This window comes from Coptis chinensis, chromosome 1 (genome assembly GCF_015680905.1).
Source record: "Coptis chinensis isolate HL-2020 chromosome 1, ASM1568090v1, whole genome shotgun sequence".
In the NCBI taxonomy this organism is placed as follows: Eukaryota; Viridiplantae; Streptophyta; class Magnoliopsida; order Ranunculales; family Ranunculaceae; genus Coptis; species Coptis chinensis.
In genome coordinates, this window is record NC_141456.1 from 65,024,327 (window position 1) to 65,046,555 (window position 22,229).

A 22,229-nucleotide genomic window follows, 5' to 3' on the forward strand; every position below is an offset into this window, starting at 1 on the left:
AAACAAAAGTTATTCTTCATCTTCCCTCCCATCCCAATCTCATCCTATCAAGATTAATTTACTAGATGTCGATCAGAAACAGTCCAAAGTATTACAACCCGAAAGCCGACCATACTCATCTCTCGGGCAATCCACCAACTCTTCAAGAAGAGAGAGGGTTTGAGAGAATTGTATTAAAGAAGCTGAAGAGGCTAAAGAAGACATTGCTGAAAAGTGTTATCAAGTGACTGCAGCTTTGAAGACGAGAATGGAAGCTCATCCCGATTACTATGAGCCCATACTTCGAAAGAGAGAAAGTCGCAGAACAAGAGGCGATGAAGGAGTTGGAGAAAAAAGCTAAAAAGAATTGGTGGCAGTAATGCTAATATTTAAGGATTAAAATTTTGTTCAGAGCCTTACTTCCATAGTCTATAATTGGACCACTCACTAATGAGCGATGATTGACGCTTCTTCCGGATAAGTCTTCATCCTATCCTGGATAAAACAACGCACCATTTGATCAACAAAGATAGGCTTGCCATCATGCAGAAGGTGTTGTTCTATATTTGTGAATGTCAATTATTCATAATTTAGGTGTGATATATGCAATTCCAAGTTAACCTAAAAACAAAGTGATTTCTTAATATAGGAGGCAATCCTTATAAACCGTAGTAGGGGGCGGTGGTTGACGAAGTAGCATTGGTTGAACATTTGAAAGAGAACCCCATGTTTCGGGTTGGCCTTGATGTCTTCGAGGTCTGTTACCTCACTTTTATCTATCGGTTTAAATCTGAGTTACTCAGGTTGAATTTATTGTTTAACTAATTTGTGTCATTTTCCTCCAATAGGATGAGCCTTACATGAAACCTGCAGGATCGGCTGACATGAAAAACATTGTTGTTGTACCACATATTGCTTCGCTTCAAAGGTAAAGCGGATTTTACACTTGCAGATTAGAATGTAGATTTCCTCACCGCGATAGAATCCGGTAGTGCATACAGCTGTTAGGCGTTAAATTTTGTCACCTAATATCAGATGCACTCAAGTAGTACCTTAATCTGAGTTGTTGATAATTGACATGATTGTAAGCCTTTTTGTTTCTATAGTGGACTCGCGAAGGTATGGCAACACTAGCTGCTTTGAATGTCCTGGTAAGGGAAAATGAGCATCCGCTTTTTTTCTTCTAATGAATTATAACTTTGGGGAATGGAATTAAACTGCCGCCCTCGCGATATAACAGGGAAGATCAAAGGGTATCCAGTTTGGTCCAATGCAAACAATGTAGAACCGTTCTGAATGAGAACTCTCCCCTCAATTTGCTTCTCCAAGCAACGCCAGCATAAAAACCTTAGGTAATGGATTCATCTTTTGAAGTCATGAATTTTGATTCATGGGTTTACTCTATCTCTTCCTCTTCGGTGTCTCAGAACTTCAAATTTCTTTTAATTTCATCATTGATTGCATTTGAATTCATCCAAAGTTAGGCTAATTTGGTTGAATGCTTTGACGGTACCAATAGATGTGCCGCTGATAAGAACTGCATTCTAACTCAAGATCGACTCAAAAGGTCAACTTCACACCACAACTAATTTCGACATCAAGGCTTCAAGCTTCGAGATATTTGAATTATTGGTTAGTAGTTTACATATTTACAATGCTAAAAGCTGATAATTTAATCTATGCATATTTGCTTTGATTTTTTTTTAAAAAGGCGACTTGAACTTTGGTTATTCTTATGTACATGTTTGCTATATTGCCTAAAGAACCATTCGATTGCAAATCTTACCAAGTTGTTTTGGTTGAGAACTTTTGTTAACAGTTTTATAATCCGGGGAAACGATCAATGCTAATTAGTAACCTGTTTGGAGAAAAAAGATAATACAAAATATGGGTGTTAGTTTAATGACTTCTGATCATAATGTATGTGAATACATGCGTATATGTCGTTTGAAGAAATGCCATCACCCTAATCTATGGATTTCAATCAGGTGAATGCACACGTGTTCGGTCGGCGTGCTGCGAAATTTTAGAGCTAAATAGTGGTAAGTGCATTATTTTCTATAACACATCTATTCAAAAGCTTAACGCTACATAACAACGTTTCTTACAGTCTAAATTTGAAGTGCTTCTAGATAATATATACTTTCCATTAGTCTGTTCAAGATGCTTTGTTCATCTACTGATTTGGATTTTATCTATATTTTTTACTGTTTTGATACTATTTCGAATGTAGGCCTTTGTAGTTCAGCAAACACTCTTTTGCTTTGAAAGAAATCATGGCAGACCAAGAAGATGTACCGACTCATTGTGCTATAATGCGAGGACAAGCTCAAGTTCAAAGGGTGGATCAAGCTGAGGTATGCAATCCTTTTATTTTATTTTTATTTGTGATCAAACACAATCTCCTAGACGCATCCTCAACACAGAGAATTTTCCTTCTTGCAAGTGGATGTAAGACCTCTGCGACCAAGCAACAACAACAATTTCGAGCTGACATTGTTACTGAATCTGATGTATGTGTGTCGTGTGCGTAATCTTTTCCAATATATATATAATTATTCTTTTTAATAAAGTATACATTTTCACTTCTCTCTCTCATAAAAACTCATTTTACATTTTCTAAGCTATAATTGAGTATGTATTGTTTCCCATTTGCAGTCGAACATAGGAATTCATGGGGAATGGTGCGTAAGAAATTTCGGAATGAAGATGAGGTTCATGTGATTTATTTTTGTGGGGAATGTTCCTGTAATGCAATGCTATCACGTCTTGATGTTTTTTTTTATTAAATTATTATTTTTTTTGGCAACAACAGCCATCCATACATGCTGAACGAGGAATGTTGGATTTGCAAATCCGACCTCATGATGTTAATGAAACCCAGGTACGTAGAGTATTTCACACAATTTTCAATACAGATACGTTTTATTTGGTTTTTATCATTGACTATAAAAAAGAAAATAAAAGAAACATCTGATCTACAGGTTTTGAATGAAACTATGGTTACAATAAAAATTAAATTAAGTGTATTTTTAGCATTAAAATATTGAATGTTTGTTAGTGCAATATGTTTTTGTTACAACACATATATATGTCACCCTTGGTAGTTAGCTACTTATAATTAATTGTGCCAAGTAATTACAAATAGTTCTCGAAGCATCGAGCGAACAACTCTCAAACAACTCAAGTTCATCTTCAGTGCCAACTTTCTGCGAGTATTGTTCCTCTAGCATTATCACGGGAAATAAGAAGAGAAAAAATTACTCACGGGATATAAGGAGAGAAAAAAGAAACTGTCGAGAAAAAAAATCATAATTAATTTGATAGTATGTCGGTTTGCTTATCACGTATCAATACTCTTTTCTTTTATAGTGTTCATAGGCATAATCTATGTTTAAGGAAGAAGATTTTGGTTGATTATATGTTTACTGAAACTTTGTTAATATGGCAGAACAAAGACGTAACAGAAGCTATTTTTAAGGTTGCAGCTGCTTATGACTGCAAAATTGTTGAAGGCCTTCTCAATCATCAGCTTAAGCAGTTCGTAATTGATGGGAACAAAGTTATTTTAAGTGCATCCAACCCTGAGACCAAAGTTGACGATGCAGAATATGAGGAGAATGAAGTCTATGCGATTGATATAGTAACGAGCACAGGGGACTGCAAGGTAAGTGTCATATGTTATTAGCTCACACAAGTTTATAGGACAACTCCTTTTGTTGTGTGTCCTTTTTATACTAAGATGCAAAATGTTTCAGCATAAGCTTTTAGATGAGAAACAAACTACTAGAGAGCAGTTGACATGAACTATCACTTAAAGATGAAAGCTTCAAGATTTATCTTCAGCGAAATAAGTCAGAAATTTCCCGTCATGCCATTTACTACAAGGTTAGCAAACTTCTTATTAATTATGTGGTAGAGTTATTCTTGCTGTGTTTTGAGTTTTGTATTCTTTGCCTTGACCAAGATTTTGCAATTTCCAATCAGGGCCTTGGAAGAGAAGCGAGCTCGCTTGGGATTGGTGGAATGTGTGAACCATGACCTTTTGCTAACACTATCCATGTTTTATAGGGTTAACATTGTAGGTTCATATGACACTTTGTTAGACTTGAGTGGAGCACATTACTTCTACCAGTATTACATTCAAGGATCAATTGATTTCATTTTTGGTAATGCAAGATCACTCTATGAGGTAAGGTCCCAAACCTTCATACGACTAAAAAATTTAAATGCATATCTCATATCTCAGTGTTGTATTATCCCAAATCCTTTTCCAATGCTCATCGTCAATATATATATAATAGCAGTCCCTTTTCAAGCTCTCTAAGGCTATCCATGTCACCAGAGGGATTACGGAAAAATAGGATACCCAAAATTGGAAATTTAACTTAAGAGTTCCATGAAACCCTTCGTTCTTCATGTAGAAAACATAGGTTTGAATTTTGAACTAATTTTTCTCATGGTCTCCTCTCTCTCTCTTATCTCCGCGGTGTTACTTTTCTCTGATTACCTAACTAAGATGATGGCAAGTGCTTCCTTTTTTTCCCTCAACAGTCAACACAACAATCCAATAATCAAAGTATAAAGGCTTTTTTACCTCTTAATCCGATATTTCAATCATATAATATGCTTGATTATAGGTTAAACCGTACTACTTGGACGTCTTTTCTATAGTCAAGTGTTTATTTGTGAAGAAATTATAAGTAGCCATTGTGCACAATTGCACCTGCTTTTTTTTAGGGCTAACAGGGACAATGATATTACCCTGAAGATACTGTACTGTGGAATTTGTCATTCTAGCCTTCACTCCATTAAGAATGAATGGGGCAATGCTGCATATCCTATTATCCCTGGGTAATCTGACATTTTCTAAGATTTCAATATACAATCACAAATGATCGCGATATAAGCGGAGAAGCACTCACAAGTCACAATCACCACCAACACACCATAATAAAAAAATTATTTGGTGTAGGCATGAGATTGTTGGTATAGTGATTGAAGTTGGAAGCAACGTAACAAAATGTAAAATAGGTGATAAAACCGGTGTAGGGTGCATGGTTGGATCTTGCCGCTCATGTGATAGATGTGCCAAGGACTTAGAGAATTACTGCACCAAGATAATACTTACCTACAATTCTCCTGACCACGATGGAACTAAAACTTATGGTGGATATTCCGATATGGTAGTAGTTGATGAACACTTTGTGATTAACTTTCCAAACAACATTCTCTTAGATAGAGCAGCTCCATTATTGTTGTGTGCTGGGATTATTGTTTATAGTCCAATGAAGTACTTTGGACTTAGCAAGCCTGGCATGCATTTGGGTGTGGTAGGGCTTGGTGGGTTGGGTCATGTTGCTGTTAAATTTGGCAAGGCTTTTGGAATGAAGGTTACAGTGATCAGCACTTCACTTAGCAAGAAACAAGAAGCAATTGAACATCTTGGTGCTGATGACTTTTTGGTCAGTTGCAGGTAAACAAATACTTATGATTCTAAGTTCTAACGAGAAGGGTGCACCAAAAAAATGGCTACCAAAATTAAAAGTCTTAGTTGATCTCACTGCCACAAGCTGAAAACTGCCAGCAAGAGACCTAATTTGCTCTGTCATTAAAAATGATAAATTAATTATTTTTGTTGTTCATTACTTCATTATATTGCTGATCTTACATATAATGCTCTAATGATTGATATTGTTGGTATATTATTAGGCTGCCATGGGTACCTTGGATGGTATCATAGACACTGTTTTTGCTGTTCACCGTCTAATGCCCTTGATCAGTCTACTGAAGAATCATGAGAAGTTGGTTATGGTTGGGGCTCCTGAAAAACCTTTGGAACTACCAGTTTTCCCATTGCTTATGAGTAAGTGCAAGCTAAATGTGTTAGCCAAATTGTTATGGACACTATTTGAGTTCAAAGAACAAATTAAAAATTAGATATGATGTTTAATCAAGTTATATGATAATGTTCGTTGTTTTGTAGGGAGGAATCTTATAGCTGTTTCAGAACTTGGTCATTTTCATTATGATGTAATTGCAATTCACTATATTGAAGGAGGCATTTTCAGGGAATGTTTAGATCCTTTTGATGAACCTGAATGTGAAGCCATTGATCTCTTTGTTAATGCGACTCTTTGCATTGGAAAAGGTACTATTTATGCCCATGTTCTTTTATTGTTGGTAGCATCATGAGATAATCATGTTGCTATTAGATATGTTAGATAGAAGCAATGTATCCTTGGGAATAATCCCAAAAAAAAAAAAATGAAAAGGACTAATCCCATATATGTTCCACTCAAGAAGTGTCTATCCTTTCATCCGGATGTCCTCAAAGATTACCTAGAAAGGCTAGAATACACTTTTGGAGTTTGCTAATAATCAAAATACTGATAATTCATTATTTTGAGTACTTTTCAAGGGTGTCCACATTCATGTGTACAAAGAGCACCTCATGCCTTCTCATTCTCATCAATTGGTACTGCACACGCAATTTCTCAAGGTGAGCTTATTATTTATTTTATCTTTCTATGTATTTTATTGATAAGATAGTCTTAAATCTTTCATGAGCAACAAGTGCTACCAGTCTACCGCATTCTCTGTTTCTTTGAGGATGCCTTCTTAAAGCTGGCAGAGTTTGTGTCAATGGCATGATTTAAAAATGGAGAGTCAATTTATTCTTCCTGCCAGCCTTATTCTCCTAGAAATTTTCTGTAAATCACCATGTCCTTATAAAAAAAACACGTTATCTTGGCGATAATTTAGGAAAAAGCAATTTCGGAAAGGAAGGAGAAATAGTGAAACAACTTTACCAAACCGATACACGACTTTTTAACCCATGTCAAAACCCAAAAAACGCTTCTCCGACCGAAACCACTTTCTTCTCCACTTCATCAGTTTTGCAAAAGTAGAACGAAGATCAAAGGGTAAGATTGTTGAATCACTTTTTGTTGCCCTCAATTCTCATCAACAAACTTGCTGATTATGTCAAACTAGAGCACGAGAAATCAGAAATCACTATTGAAAGTAAGTTTTTTATTCTCCTTTTCGATGTGTGCACAAAGCGTTGTTATAGAATTGTTAGAATGATTGCTAGGGCAGAAACACTTATCTCACTACTCAGTAAAGTCTCCTACCCCTCTTTGATAAATAAAAAAAAAAAAACTTCCCTTAATTAAAATTTTAAAGGTTGAACTATGCCGCTCTTTCAAGCTCTTATCCATGCGGTTTTTTATATGCACACCTTCAACAGTCATTGGATTGTTTAGAAAAGATTAAAGATGTTGAATTATATAAAAACTCTACTAGATATAAGTCTATATTTAGCCTTAATCACCATATATATTCTCACTATATATATTCTCACTAACTTCTTAGTTTACGAATTTTTTTTTTCTATGCCGTAGAAGGTGTTAAAACCCAATTCTCTATTTTAATTTTTAAATTGGTTTCCAGCAAACAAAATGATAGATTTGTCGCCTTTCCATCATAGTACTGGCTACTGAGTATCGACATTGATCTCCCAAGCTTGAAATTAGTAGCGTTTCACTTTCAATCAACTACTGTTCAGGTACACAATGTTTAACAACTGTATTTTGGTTTTTAATTATCAATGTTAGATCATCAATTAGTTTTTATATTTGTTTATATTTTTACTTACCAAGTATCGACATTGATCTCTATTCAGACTATGCATGTATGTGATCAATGGCTACCTAAGCTATCTTTGCTTTGATGTTGCTCTAGCTCAATGGTTTTATCCATAAAAAAATATGGATAAATAAACAGTAAGATGGTTAGAAATTGAGTGATAGGCGATAGACATAAAGAGAAAGCATACCCTAATGGGATTGTGCAGATCAATATCTCAATTATGCCAGGGTTTACTATTGATTGTGTATGTCCATTTCTTTATATATATATATATATATATATATATATATATATATATATATATATATATATATATATATATATATATAATAGCAGTCTCTTTTCCTGCTCTCTGAGGGTACCCACTTTACTCATGGGAAATCAGGATGGCATACTTCTCTCTGAAAATCAAGAGAGAAAAAAGGAAAATCAGGAGACTAAATAGGAAATCAAACTTTCGACACAAAACACTAAAATTCTCTATTCTAAAACCCATCCAAAGCCTACGTAAAGGAAGGAATAACTAATACTCACAAACAAGAAACAATGAAGAAAAAAAAAACTAAAAAGTACAAAAAGTGCATGGATAGCCTCCTTCTCCATTAATCGTTCTCGGAAAAACAATTTATTGGCCTAAACTCGGTATAAGTCAAGTCAGGCAAGTTTTATTAATTTTCCTAATCAATTATTCACAATTTTTCATATTATTGAATTGGTTCTTCCCCAAAATGAAGATGCGCTAACCCTGGCTTTCAATTCACACCCTACTTTTTCTTCACTTCCTCCCTATCAACGACATGGCAAGTTTTTTGTTTGTTGAACATTTTTTTATTTATTTGAGGCCTGAATTTTCATTCAATTTTGATATATTTTTTTTTCCTTCCAATGATTGTTTTATGTGAATTGATTAGGTCTTGGGAGTATAAAGTGGGATATGATCCTTTTCAAATATCTCGGCATTGTTTTGATGTCAATTTACCCCTTGCCTTGAAAAGGTTAGTGATATCTACCTTTTTGTTTTGTGAATCTGGCATTGGGTAAAATTTAGACTTTCAATTTAATCGTTCAATTTCCAATTCATTGTCGTATAAAGTTCACCTGATATTCTCATGGTCAAATTCTGCAAGCATTATTTGTGGACAAAAAATATCATGTAATTTTAGTATGGGGAAACTATACTTAAAGAATACAAGTGGTAAAAGTAATGACTCCAACTCCCCTATCCACAACTGACATGGATTGATTTTCTTTCTCTGTGAGCAACACAACATCCGACAAATTAAGTAAACTCCCCGGCATTTGTTTCTATTCTTCCCATCTATTTTTCTTCTCCTTTTTCCTACTCATGAAGAACAAAACTATTTGTCTTATTTCCTATTCATTCTAAGTACTCTTTTAAATTTTCTCCATAAACCGGCTAGACATTGATCAAACAGAAAGAACTCTTTGCATAATCTTTCTCCTCTCTCTTTGTTTCTCATGCTTTTTCCTACTCACAAATAAGAAAAAAAAATGAACAAAATTTCTAAATCGTAGAATTGATCAAACAGTTCTCAACAAGCTCAGACAATGAAGGTATCATATTTTCTTTTGCTTTAGTGATTCCCAACTTTGTTATTTAATCAATTTTATTCTTATTTTTTGTATTGTTAGGTTTTACAATATGGGGTTGTATATTTTTTTGTACTTAATTAGTCCAACTTGAGTTCTTATATATTAACCACATGATTAGATGGGTTAGATCAGCTTAAAAACCTCCATTTCTAAGTTTCCCAAGTGACGATAAACAATCCTGAGTAACCTAAAATACTAAAAGTTAGTGTCTGATACTAAGTTTCTCAAGTGATGATAAAAAATCCTCGACTAACCTAAAATACTAAAAGCGATTGTCCGATACTATCTTTAGAAGATAATATCCTCTTATCGGTTAACCGATATGTCGAGGTGAATATGGGGTAATATATCTATTTTGGAAACAAATAATAAGTAGTAATTCCTTTTGACTCTTGGATATAGTTTCCTTGCACTAAGGCTCTCAAACATCTTTGAATTATCTGATTGAAGATATAGTTCCTTGGATGAAGACATGTAGTAAAGTTAACATTCACAAACACATAATATGTGTAGTCTTCTTTTAGTATGGTTATATTAAATCAGTGCAAAGAATAAGAGAGGAGGGTTGTGTTTGGATACCTTTTAGTTACAGGCTTATAAGAATTTTCAGGTATTATTTCAAACATTTTGTCTACAACTATTTGAAAAAAAAGTAGTAGCTATGGAGAAACGAAAAACATAGTTGTTTTGTAAACGTTGAATTTTATTTTATCTCCTTCAACTTTATCCTGGTCCTATGTGATTTGCTATGAGAAAGGGAGCAAAGAAAGAGGGGTTAATTGCCTTTTTACTTACTGATGTGATTTTCAGCATTTTTCATCTATCAGTTTCAATTTTCTTATTTGCTGGATTAGTTTCCATAAGCCTGAAAGAAGTTTATCAGCATATCCGTGTTATTATATATTTCTAACAATTCATATTTTCCTTAAAGATATATCCAAGTTTATTGACAATCCAAAAATGAGTTTGAGCAATTGTTCTGGGTCAATGTTGCTATTTCTTTCATATTTGAGGGTCAGTTGCAGCTTATTGTTTTCATCTATCAGTTTCAATTTTCTTACTTGCTAGATTAGTTTCCACAAGCCTGAAAGAAGTTTATCAGCATATCCATGTTATTATATATTTCTAACAATTCATATTTTCCTTAAAGATATATCCAAGTTTATTGACAATCCAAAAATGAGTTTGAGCGATTGTTCTGGGTCAATGTTGCTATTTCTTTCATATTTGAGGGTTAGTTGCAGCTTATTGTGCCAGTAACTCCTTTCTTTGGTACTTTGGAAGCTTTTATGATTTTGTAGCATATTAGTGTATAAGTTGACTCTTTATCGTCCCCCTCCCTCCGATTATGCTATATGCCTACCTCTCTTCTAACTCAACTGTGTTTTGTAGAGTTTTGAAGCTTTAAATAAAAAAGTAGTACCATGACGATTGGCCAAGAACCAAGGGAGACAACATCCAATCTTGGGCATCTCACCAAGCCGTCCATACAAGTAAGTAGATTCTGAACATAGTATGTCACTAATTGCTCAAAGTTTATTGTTGAATGCACCTTAACCAATTTGTATTCTTTGGTGACATCCATCTTCCATGCATTGATCCATGGGTTGAACAGACATTATTACTCGATAGCAATCAATTACAGGAAGAATGAACTTGAGGAGAAGATGCTGCTGAATCTACATAAGAAGAAGTGGACTGATGGTCTAATGCTTCAGTGATTTGATACCCATTCCAAAACCAATGAGCAGACTGTCAAAGTTAAAAAATATTCATTCTCTTTATTCAGTTTTCGTGCTGTCATCCTATTTGCTTGCCAACTAATTTTGATTACAGAATTGACCAGGAGATGGAAGTGTTATAGTCGATTGTGTCTATACAACAGTACCACCCAATCTCAAAAGTTCATTCAATTGCGTAGAGATTGATAGTTATGAATTTAATACCAACAATATGCAAAAGAAAGTGTTGTCTTATTTGCTAAAGCTATTACAATGATGATTAGCTTATAGTGATTTTTCCCACTATGCCTAATGTACGGGTTGTTGGATGTCATATATATTCTTTGCAATTAGAGTACTATGATGTGACTTTGCGTTTGTCAAGGTTCGTCAAGGGTTGAGAACGCATCATTTTTGTTCCCTAAACTAACACTTTATTTTCATCTATATCTTTAATCATCATTCAGCCATAATTTAGCTGCAAAATATATTTTTCACAACCACCTTAGGAATTTGGATGTTAAGGTACTCATATTTGATTAATAACCAAAATATTTTGGAAGCCAAGTGGTGACATGTCTTTACAATGACGTTGATATCTCCTTTTCGAATTTGAATTTTGGGAAAATTTTATTTGACTTTTTCTTGAATGTTCTTAGTTTATAGATTTAATTGAATGACATGGCAATAGAGACTTTAGGCAATGCTTTGATAGAAGTGGTCTAACGTAAGAATGGTTGTTTAGAAGCTTAATTGGATTGCATGAACTCTTACGTAAAATGTCTCAGCTTTTTCTATGAACAAAAGAACAATATTCCTTTTTTTTTTTTTCAAGAAAGTGACTAAGCATGAAGAGATAAAACTCCAGAATGGTCTTTTGTTGTTAGCATGGTCTCCCCGGTGATGTGGTCATAGTAGCTAACAGTTGACCTTTGATTCATCTCCTTATGGACCAAACGAGGAGCATGAGAAATGAAAGTGGTTTTGACATCAACAGTTGTTGTTTGCCTATTAGATTAGTGAACTTGGGTTTTTCAAGAGATGCTCAAAATAAAAATTTATCAATTTCTATATACTTATTCCACCTTAAAGGAATCAGTACAAATATAAAAGAGCAAATTGTGGGTATAATTGAAAAAAAATCAATGAGCAAACCTGGTCGTATGCAAAATATAGTGAAATTGTTGGAAAATCACTATCAAATAATGAGCTTTACAACGAAAAAAATCTTGATAGGCCCAAATCATTTTAAAGCCCAATACACATGAATAAGAGAATTAAGCATGCCAAAATTAATGGGCTTTTTCATTTATCAATGTAGCAGGTCCGGCCATGGGCCGGGCTTTAAGGCTATACCATTTTTTTTTTTATTTAATGGGCTATACCATATAAAGTATTGAAATGTTATTCCAATTTCGTTGATGTTGACATGGTTTGAGGATGTTTAGGTTAGCAGGTCATATGTGGCTAAATTAAAATTTGAGTTGCATTTCTCATGAAGTTTATGTGATGTTAGCCAGTAATAGCAATAAGATCTGCAAGGCGCTTGAATTGAACGTTAGTTCTGAAAAATGTTCAGCAGCTCTGACCCTTGCAAATGTGTAACATAGCTGATCATGAATTGATATGGATGACAATCAAGTTTGAGATTAGACCGTGGTTGAAGCAATTTTTCATTCCGATATTATAGTTCAAAGAAATGTGGGATGGAGTTTTATTTGTTATCTAATCTGATTATATATGTGTGTATAGATTGAGATGATTCAGGAATCTAAAGTCTCAAAATTTAAAGTTCAAGTTCAAAGCTCTCTGAGTTGCAAGTACTAATTTGAAAACCTGATTTATGCCTTTACTTACACTCTCCAAATTTTGCAAAAGAAAATTTCCTTAGCTTGATCGCAATATATGGGAACTTCTATTAAAGCCTCCCTGTAATGTTATTTCAAAACTTTGAGTCTTTCAATCTTTAATATATGTTTTGAAGTTTGAACTATGTCTACTTTTCTTAAAAATTCCCTTTGTCATGAACTATACCATCCATTACTTTTTGTATTATGTTCTTACAATATTGGCTATTATAATAGTTATATTAACATCCATTGTAAGTAGACGTTGATTCTTTTATACCTATGAAAAATGATTGTATAGGATCTTAATGTGAGCTAGGTAATCTAATTAAAGATTTCTTGGCCAGTATGAGTGCCATCAATAAATTCAAGGATTCACTTGTCGTGGGTGCTATTTACTAAAATTGCATAGAGCAATTCAAGTCATAGAATAAGATGAACGCCCTGCGGTCGGAGTCTTCTAGATATTAAAATGATTAATGCATATGTGACCTATTTTCTTCTTCATGAATTGCATGTTATCTATAATGTGTTTCTTATTATGGTAAGGTACGCCTGTGACGCCATAGTTACTTTCGACACAACTCAAGAAATAGACCAATGATCAAGAGAAATACGAAAATCCTACTTCAATTTTCATTTGCATAATTTCACTTTTCACTGTTGTAGTTTGAGATTTTCTTAAAAGGTGAACTATGTTTTTCAAATGGTTAGAGAATGTTAGATTTTTGGCCACCATCTTTTTATAGTGTTGAATACTTGAATGCACAACTTGGATTGTTATTTTGTTTGTTTCACATTTAATGAATTGAACTTGGGTAGAACTGTAGAAGCCTTAGTCAACTTTATGTATTACAGTCAGTTTTGAGTAATTTTTGCAAACAAGCCTACATAAATAATATAGTGTATTCAAAACATTTGCTATAGTGCTAAAACACTTTCTGATTGGTATGTGTTCTGCCGGTCTCATGCATATTAGATAATTGCCTTTATAGTAAGAGTAAAGTGTATATTTGTAGGTTTTTATGAAGGCATGTCCCTCAGAGAGATCATTCATTCATCTCAAAGTTGAGTTTACAACCTTTCATCTTGGCTCCCATCCAAACCTAAGCACATCACTATTAGTTCACACTTGATGTAAATTTCACAATTATAGTTGGAAACAGAATAAACAAAAGATTGATAGTTCATGCGAAGGATTTGCACAAACCAACACACAAACTTTAGCATTACAATTTTTCCTACATTTAGACCTCATAATTTATAGATACTCCCAATTGCAAATCATTCAAGACTCCACAAATTGTATTGGAAAATGCATTCAAAGAATAAGCACTTGAAGTTAAATTCATGATTAACTAAACCTTCAGCCCATGTCAGGAGGTGCATGCAAGCCTACCTAATACATTAGAGCATCCATTTTTGTTTGGTAAGTCATAAGAGCAATCAAACAACCTAGGCATTGAAATCTCATGTTATTCGGGGACATTTCAATGCCCGATAGAATATTTTAAATTAGAAACCTCTCAGATCGATCCCTATATGATCATAGGAATTGTTGGGACTTTGTTATAACGGGGGGGTCAATGTTGTAAAATTCCTATGAGTACGAGAATGTCATAACGAAGATGATATTAAGCTATAAGACTCGAGTTGTCCCTCCATTGCAGATACTTGCTTCAGTCAAATGTCAAAGAGATCACACAATGTCTACGTAAACTGTTGGGTTGTAAAAAGGGTGACCGAAAGTGAGAAAGGAGTTAAATTTGCCTTTGCTAGAGATTTATAATCATTTGATCACTATAAGGCAAAACATGAATCCAATGTCCGATCATGGAGATCCTTGATGGCATATTAAAGTAAAGTGTGGCAGAAAAAGAGATCACCGAATTGTCATTCGAATGTAGAAAATTAATATCTCAAATTAATATGAATAGTGCATGGGAACGAAGATAACTACATCTATACATATGTTATGGCGATCAAATGACCACATAAATTACAAACTTGGGTTGAACTAACTCGAAAGAAAATAATTAACGGAAAATCAAAAACCGTATACAAATGCAATGAACTTAACTCATCAAAAAATAATTAACGGAAAATCGGAAACTGGATGCAATTGCACTGAGCTAATTACCTCAAAGAAGAATAATAATTAACGGTAAATCAAAAACTAGATGCAAATGCATTAAACTAACCTCAATAAATAATTAATAGAAAATCGAAAACTTGATGCAAATGAATTGAACTAACCTCAAAGAAGAATAATTAAAAGCGAAATCATAAACTGGATACAAATACATTGAACCAACCTCAAAGAATAATTAACGGGAAATCGGATACTAGATGGAAATGCATTTAAACTAGCATCAAAGAATAATTAACATAAAATAAAAAAATTGAATGCAAATGTAGTGAACTAACCTCAAAAAATAATTAATGGGAGATACGAAACTGGATGCAAATGCATTGAACCATGCATTCTCAAAGCTTAGTTGTATTATTTATAGTGGGACTGGAATGTCTCCACAAATATAGTTTTGCATTTAAAATGGTGTTTATCATATTTCTAATTTTTGTATGATGGAGAATGTCTTGCTATTCAAGTAGCTTCAATATGATCTTTGTTTTATTGGACATTCTCACAAAACTTCGATCAAACTTATATTATTAAACAACAAAAAATAAATCAATGGGTTTAATCAAGGATAATGGGGTTTTCACTTTGCAAGAAATTGGATAAGTAATCAATATTACATTAATATCTCATAGCTATGCATAGTTGTAAATATTTTTTTGAATAATTTAATATAACAACACCCGTTCGTAAGACGGGTTCGAAAACTAGTTTTGTTTTAAGGCTTTCCACCATCTGTTATTACATATTTTTTTCTTTGGTAATAGTTGAAATAAGCGAAAACGGTTAGGGGCAAAATAGGAAGAAAAAAATCCAGTTGAACCAAAAATACTGTTGTGTGAGGAGTTTTCTTTATAGGTGAAAGATAACTGGCATATATGCCGAGATTTCAAATGGTCAGCCAAAATGCAGAGATTTGGGAGGAACTCAACGTGTGTTTTGGGTAACGGAGTCGGAGAGTGTTGAAAAGAGAAGAAACAAGCATGGGTGACTTGTCTCTTAATAGCCCAAGGAGAATTTTAAGTCTTTCAAAAAACAGAGCAAAGGTAACTGATGGTTTTCTTGTTTCTGAAGATTATGGCCCAAAGCCATCAGAAGTTTACGGCTTCGTAGGGTCCATTTCAACAGTGGTGGCCACAGGTACGTTCTTCACTATCTCTAGTTTATTTTTAATAATAACTTTTAATCTACTTCGTATGCATGCAGTTATTTTCTTGATGTGGGCGTACATTCCTCAATCTTGGCTACGGTGTATGGGAATCACTTACTATCCAAGCAAGTCAGTCAGCTCTTTTTTTTTATTGGTTTTTCCTTGTGTTTATATATATTTTACTATTCATCTTCTTCTTTCAATGCAATGCTTGTTTTAAGTAGAAATAGTTGTTTTCATATCATTTTAGTAGCTTTATGATTTCAGAAGCCAACAAGAGATGGCTTACTTATGACTAGAGAAATGACTTTCCAGCATATCTATTATGATTTTTTTTTTTTGCCAGTATTGTGACCATCATATGATAGTATTACAAGATTGTACAAGTGAGGGCGGTCCTAAACCTTTCAAATTTGAATTGATATGGTTTGAGAAGAATGACTTGGTTCGTTTAATGGAAGATTGGTGAGAAGATATGGTAGTTACAGGTAGACCTGGCTTTAGTCTTAGTAAACTATTAGAAAGAAGAATTCTTTTGGAAGGCTTGATACTAGAATTAAAGAGCACCAAGAAGCCTCGCCTGTGATTGGAGCAAGAGAGGAACTGGCCGGTTAAACTTTCAGCCGAGGACTTGAACTTTAAAGCTGATACTAAGAAGAAGTTAGATGATTGTCTCAATATGGAAGATACATTTTGGCGGCGGAGGGCTAAAAGCAAATGGGCAATGGAGGGAGAAAGATGCACAGGGTATTTTCCTAAGTCTCATTGACACGGGTTTGCATGTCGGTGTCCGACGTGGCAACCTATGTGATGTAGGACACGACAACTAATAAAAATAAAACCATTGATATTCTTTAGTTACACGTCAAATTCTTGGGCTCATGACCTTAGAAGGCATGTCCTTACAATTAAATTATTATAAAAGTGACATTCATGGAATTGTGATTATGTCAATAGATTACGTTCTTAGTTTTTTCAATTTTATAAGAAAGCCTTAGATTAAAATTTTATGCACAGTGTGTCAGTGTTTCCGACAGGAGTGTCTGTGTCCGTTTGTCGGACACGTATTTTTATTAATATGAAATGTCCTTATTACTTAGGTATTTTCACAGTATAGGAAATGTTAGAGTTCGAGTTAATTTGATTACTAGATTGTACATTAATGGGAAGTGGACGCAAGATCCAAATCTGACCCTTGAGGTGGTTGATTTTTAAAGTTTGTGGGTTGAGTAGATTGTGCCTGGTCAGAAAGGGATATTGAGGAAAATGAGGTGAAGGTACCGAAAAAAAAAAAAGATGTGAAGGTGGCACTTGATAGCTAATTGGAGACAAATCGCCAGGACCAGATGGTTAATCTGTTTGGGTCCGAAGATTGAGCGTGCTTTTCTAATTTCAGATTATCCCCCCATTAGCTTGCTAGGAGGTCTGTATAGAACTATTGCCACACCTTTTGTTTTTAGATTGGACCAATTTATTTTTGTTATTGTTTCCTGACACCAAGGTGCATCTATCGAAGAAAGACAAATGCTTGATGAGATTCTGATCGCCAATGAGCTTATTTATTCTAGATGAAGGATGGGAATCCCTGTGCTAGTTTTTAAGTTAGATTTTGCAAAGGCAATTGGTAGCGTCAGTTGGTCTTTGCTTCATAGATTCGGCTTTGGACAGAAATGGCATGGGTGGGCTAAGGCGTGTGTAATAATAGATCACTTCCCTGTGATAGTAAATGGATCTCCTTCTGGCCATTTTAGAAGTTTTAGAGGGTTGAGACAGGGGGGGGGGGGGACCCCTCTGCCCTTTTCTTTTAATTTTTGTTGTGGAAGCCCTCACTAAGTTGTAGTTGAAAGCCCAAGATTGTGGTCTGATTTCAGGTTTTAAAGATGCAAGCAGTAGTCCTTCCCTTCCTATTCTCCAATATGCTTCATGCTGATTTTCATTGATCATGATAACGTAGAATTTGAAGGCAACACTCATATGGTCTGAAGCAATTTTGTGGGTTGCATGTTAATTTTGAGCAAGAGTATTGTTTATGGTGTTAATATTGACCCCGACATGTCATGTTCCTTAGAGTTGGTGGGGTGAAAAGTTGGGTCTCTTCCTTCGGTTTACTTGGGGCTCCCCTTGGCTGCTTGTTATAAAGCAAAACATGTTTGGTCACCTGTGATTGATCAAGAGGTTGGCCGTATGGAAAAGAAACTATTTATGTAAGGGTGGAAGAATCATTCTGATTAAGTCTACTTTATCTAGTCTCTCCATTTATTACTTATCGCTTCTGTGCTACTAAAATACTCGAGAAGAGTATGCATGATTATTTGTGGGGAGCTCAAGGAGATGCACATCGATTCCATTTGATTTCTTGGGATAAAGTTTGCACCAAAGAAACTTGGAGGCCTTTGTTTTAGACGTCTTAAACAAGCAAATGAATCTCTTCTTTGCAAATGGATATGGCGATTAAGGAGCTTAATAAAGATAAGTATGGGACAGATCTGTTGGGCTGGTATACAAATAAGATCACTAATACATACTGGTGTTCCCTTTGGAAATGTACAATGAATTGCAAGAATATGATGGAGGAGCAGATCAATCATGAAGTTGGTATAGGGTCAAACATTATCTTTTGGGATGATAAATGGTGCTTGGATAGGCTTAAAGCTGCTTCCAATGAGATGTATGCTATTGTGAGAAATAAGAATGGAATGCTTCCGCAGCGTATTGTCTTGAGGGATGATAACCGTGAATGGCAGTTGAACATTAGAAGAGAACTCTTTTTGAATGAGAAATGCAACAAGCAGCTTCCTTCCTTGAGTTGATTAGTGGTCCAAGGACCAATGCCGATCCTAACAGGAAGTGTTGGTGTGGACTGTGGCCGACATTCACCATTTACCTCCAGATCCATGTGAAGGTAAGAGGATATCAGAATTCCAAATTGGCATCCTAATTTCCTTACAAGAAGGTGTGGAATCCTAAGGTTCCTTCCATAGTATGCTTTTTCTTTTGGTCATTGATTTGGGGCAGGACTTTAACTACTAATTATCTGAAGAAAAGAGGCATTGTAATGGCAAACAGGTGTGTAATGTGCTGCCAAGCCGAAGAAACTGTCCAACATCTCTTTATTCTCTTAAAAACATGAAATTTGGATACGGTTCTGTCTTCAAATCATTGTCAGGTGGCTGTACCTGATACTTTGGTGGGCATTCTCAAAGGATGGAAGTTTTATAGACTTTTCATAGTTGGTCGTGTACTGCGGGGACTTCTTTTTCATGCCATTTGTTGGGGATTTGGTTGGAGAGAAATCGGAGGATTTTGAAGATAAGCAAGAATCAATCGATGAAACAATATGCAACATCAAGTCTATGGTTGGAATTGGGTACTTGTCTTTGGTGTTATAAAGCTTATTAGGATTAATGACATTATGTGCAACTGGGAAGCTGTAATGATAATGGAATTTTGATGTAATCGGCTTGTAGGATGGGCAGTAGTGTGACCCTCTCCATCACACTACTTTTAATAAAAATTTCTTTTATACTTTCTGTTTTACTGGTAAAAGTAAAAAAGTTGTTCATCTACCTTCTAGTCGCAGAAGCCTCTTCTAAGTTGCAAGTTCCGATTAGGGTCAAGGGTATGATGATTCCATTGATAAGCTACAGAACCGTGCTTCCTTCTTGCCACCCTGTAAACGTCGAAATTTTTCTTCAAAGGCTTACTCCAAACAATCTGTCACGCCAGAACTGTACTCTTTACCCACTGTGATAGACACACCTTTGAAGAAATCTACCTCAAGTACAAACATGAGCATTTTGGAGAGCCATTTTGTGAACCAGTGATTCCTCGGTTGTCCTGAGTCACACCCAAATCTCCATAGTCGTTTTTCAAGAACGAAGTGTTCATTTCACTTTAACTTCTGAAATTTAGACCACCTTCTTTCTACGCCTAGCTGCTTACAAACCAAGACCTAGTTGATTAGATGGATCTTATATTAGTGGTATATCCCGATAAAATATCGCTTTAACCCCACATAAAGCACTTTTAATTTTTTCATCAAGAAGTAAGCATGAGGATAGCAGTGAGGATGGGCTTTCAGTGTTTGCACATAAACTCGGATTCAGAAAGAGCAGTGAATATAATAAATGAGACTGAGGCAGCACCTAGCTTGGTATTGTTTGAATGTGCTGCAGGCTATCAAGATGCATAAGCAGAAATTCAATAGAATGGAAGTTGCACACATTTACAGAGAAGCCAATAGGGCAGCTGATTTTGTTGCTAAATCTTGTTCCCCTGAAGATGAAAATCTAAGCTGTCATATATGTCCTCTTGAGGAAAAACTGTCTGTAATAGTGCACGAAGATGCCACAGGATGTATCTACAAAAGGTTTTAACTCAATACAGGTTTGAGCCGGCCTTAACCCATAACTTCAAAAAAACAAAAAAAATCTCATCAAGAAGGAACCAGCATTCAGCAACAAACAAAGAGTATTGTTGACAAACAGATCATAACTGAAAAGAAAGTCCTCATGCATGTCAGAAAACCTACAATGTCATGCCTAACCTTTTGGCATGAACCCATGCAGTCTGTTCTTTTCCTTTGTTTAAGTGAGGCTACACCTCGTTAATTTTATATAAAAGCATTTTTATATCTACATAATGTAATTCTTCGTCTGATGCAACTATGCAAGTCTTCTTCTGTGGTGTAGGCACGTAGCATACTTCATAAAATTGAGTGACAAGTTTGTCATCTGACTTTAGCAAAAACAAATAAATAAATGAGGAGCGTGACTTTGTTATTTGACTTACTGAATTGACTGTGTTACGACTTAGATAGGGATCTAGTTATAATTAAGATTGTTGAGGAGATGTTCTTAACAAGAGTGGGTTGGTGTATTCTGTTTCAGGTATTGGGCAATAGCAGCTCCAACTTATGCGATGGTCACTATTGTCTTAGCCATGGTATTTTACATTGGCCAGAACTTTATGGCTACTCCACCTCCCACATCCTTGAACACAATGTTTGGTAAGACTTCTACTTGTTAATCTAGAAACAAAGCCAGTTTATTTTCAAATTTACTGGCTGCTCACAAGGACTTTGTTGTAACTGAGAAACTCAACTTTTTAAATGAACTCGTGAAATAAACTAATTGACTAACTTGCCTAGCTCTTGTTTAAGAACTAGAAGTAAAATGAGTCTGTTATCTTATTAATGTTTTAAGAGAACTAATCTGCTTGAATTCTATGAAACTCCTTCTAATCATTTTCCATCATCATTGTCCATTACATGGTCTGTATTATACTTGTGTTCTTGTAGAGTTATATATAACACAAATTCCTTTATTCTCAAGAGTAGCTCAAGTTTCGTACTTGAAGCTTTCTTTCATTCACGTAAAGCTTTGGTTTATTTAATTTGCAGATGAATATAGCAGAGAGCATTCAAGTGTTATGGCTTCGCTAGAAGAAGATGAACAACCCATTGAGCCTATATCAGATATTGGGACCGACCAACTTAATGAGCTCATGTTTAATAGCTTGAATTGATCAGATGTTCTTGGTACAGTGACTCTTTTGTAATCTGGTTCTTTTCTCAGAACACGTATTTCTCATTTTAGATAATCTGCAGCTTCTTTTGTAACTCGTCAGAATGAGAGTGGTTACTAAACTCGTACTTCCACTAAACGTAGCCAAAAAAGCAATCGAGTTTATTTTCTGTTTTAACTTCTAACAGTACGGTACAATGGCTGCTCTCAGCCCAAAATCCATATTGCCGCCAAAAAATTTCTTCAATCATTGCACCAAAAAAATCAATGTTCTCGTCCTCCGTTCTTGCGAATTATTGTGTTCGCTGCTTTCATCACTCTTGTTCAAAAGTCACCAAAGATTTGAAAGCTCTTGTTAACCATGAATGCGGCGATAATAAACATTGGCTTGTTACATTTATTAACGATGGAGAGCAAGAGTTGTTTGATTTTTATGTTGATACTCTAACTTTAATTTATCCAAAGTAGGAAAGAACACTGTTACTATTGTACCACCTTTCTTTGCATTCTCTGTGCTATACTATCAACGAACATGTCTGATGTCTCCTCTTGATATGTTGTGCTTTAGGAAAGAAGAACCAAGAAAGAAAATTTACATAC

General features: G+C 34.9%; 2 protein-coding genes across 8 annotated transcripts; both read left to right on the forward strand.

Annotated features, from left to right (window-relative positions):
* Window positions 1-1,493: 1,493 nt before the first annotated feature.
* Window positions 1,494-11,412, forward strand: LOC147524951 (uncharacterized). 7 transcript variants are annotated; one of them, XM_086604767.1, is made up of 16 exons: window positions 1,494-1,611; window positions 1,968-2,021; window positions 2,213-2,336; window positions 2,426-2,505; window positions 2,638-2,693; window positions 2,795-2,863; window positions 3,431-3,646; window positions 3,738-3,867; window positions 3,967-4,171; window positions 5,692-5,845; window positions 5,966-6,130; window positions 6,401-6,481; window positions 7,435-7,549; window positions 8,544-8,627; window positions 10,639-10,739; window positions 10,862-11,412. In XM_086604767.1, exons 8-13 carry the CDS (start codon window positions 3,782-3,784, stop codon window positions 7,482-7,484), a joined length of 741 nt encoding a protein of 246 aa, XP_086460893.1. In that variant the 5' UTR covers window positions 1,494-1,611; window positions 1,968-2,021; window positions 2,213-2,336; window positions 2,426-2,505; window positions 2,638-2,693; window positions 2,795-2,863; window positions 3,431-3,646; window positions 3,738-3,781; the 3' UTR covers window positions 7,485-7,549; window positions 8,544-8,627; window positions 10,639-10,739; window positions 10,862-11,412. The 7 variants fall into 7 exon arrangements, with proteins under 7 accessions (XP_086460893.1, XP_086460881.1, XP_086460908.1 ...); XM_086604755.1 differs by having other exon boundaries at window positions 2,426-2,492; XM_086604782.1 differs by having other exon boundaries at window positions 2,638-2,663; window positions 3,431-3,867.
* Window positions 11,413-15,807: 4,395 nt separating this feature from the next.
* LOC147524952 (phosphatidylinositol N-acetylglucosaminyltransferase subunit P-like) lies at window positions 15,808-21,807 on the forward strand. The gene is made up of 4 exons (XM_086604791.1): window positions 15,808-16,094; window positions 16,161-16,233; window positions 20,994-21,112; window positions 21,506-21,807. Exons 1-4 carry the CDS (start codon window positions 15,938-15,940, stop codon window positions 21,628-21,630), a joined length of 474 nt encoding a protein of 157 aa, XP_086460917.1. The 5' UTR covers window positions 15,808-15,937; the 3' UTR covers window positions 21,631-21,807.
* The last annotated feature ends 422 nt before the right edge of the window (window positions 21,808-22,229 follow it).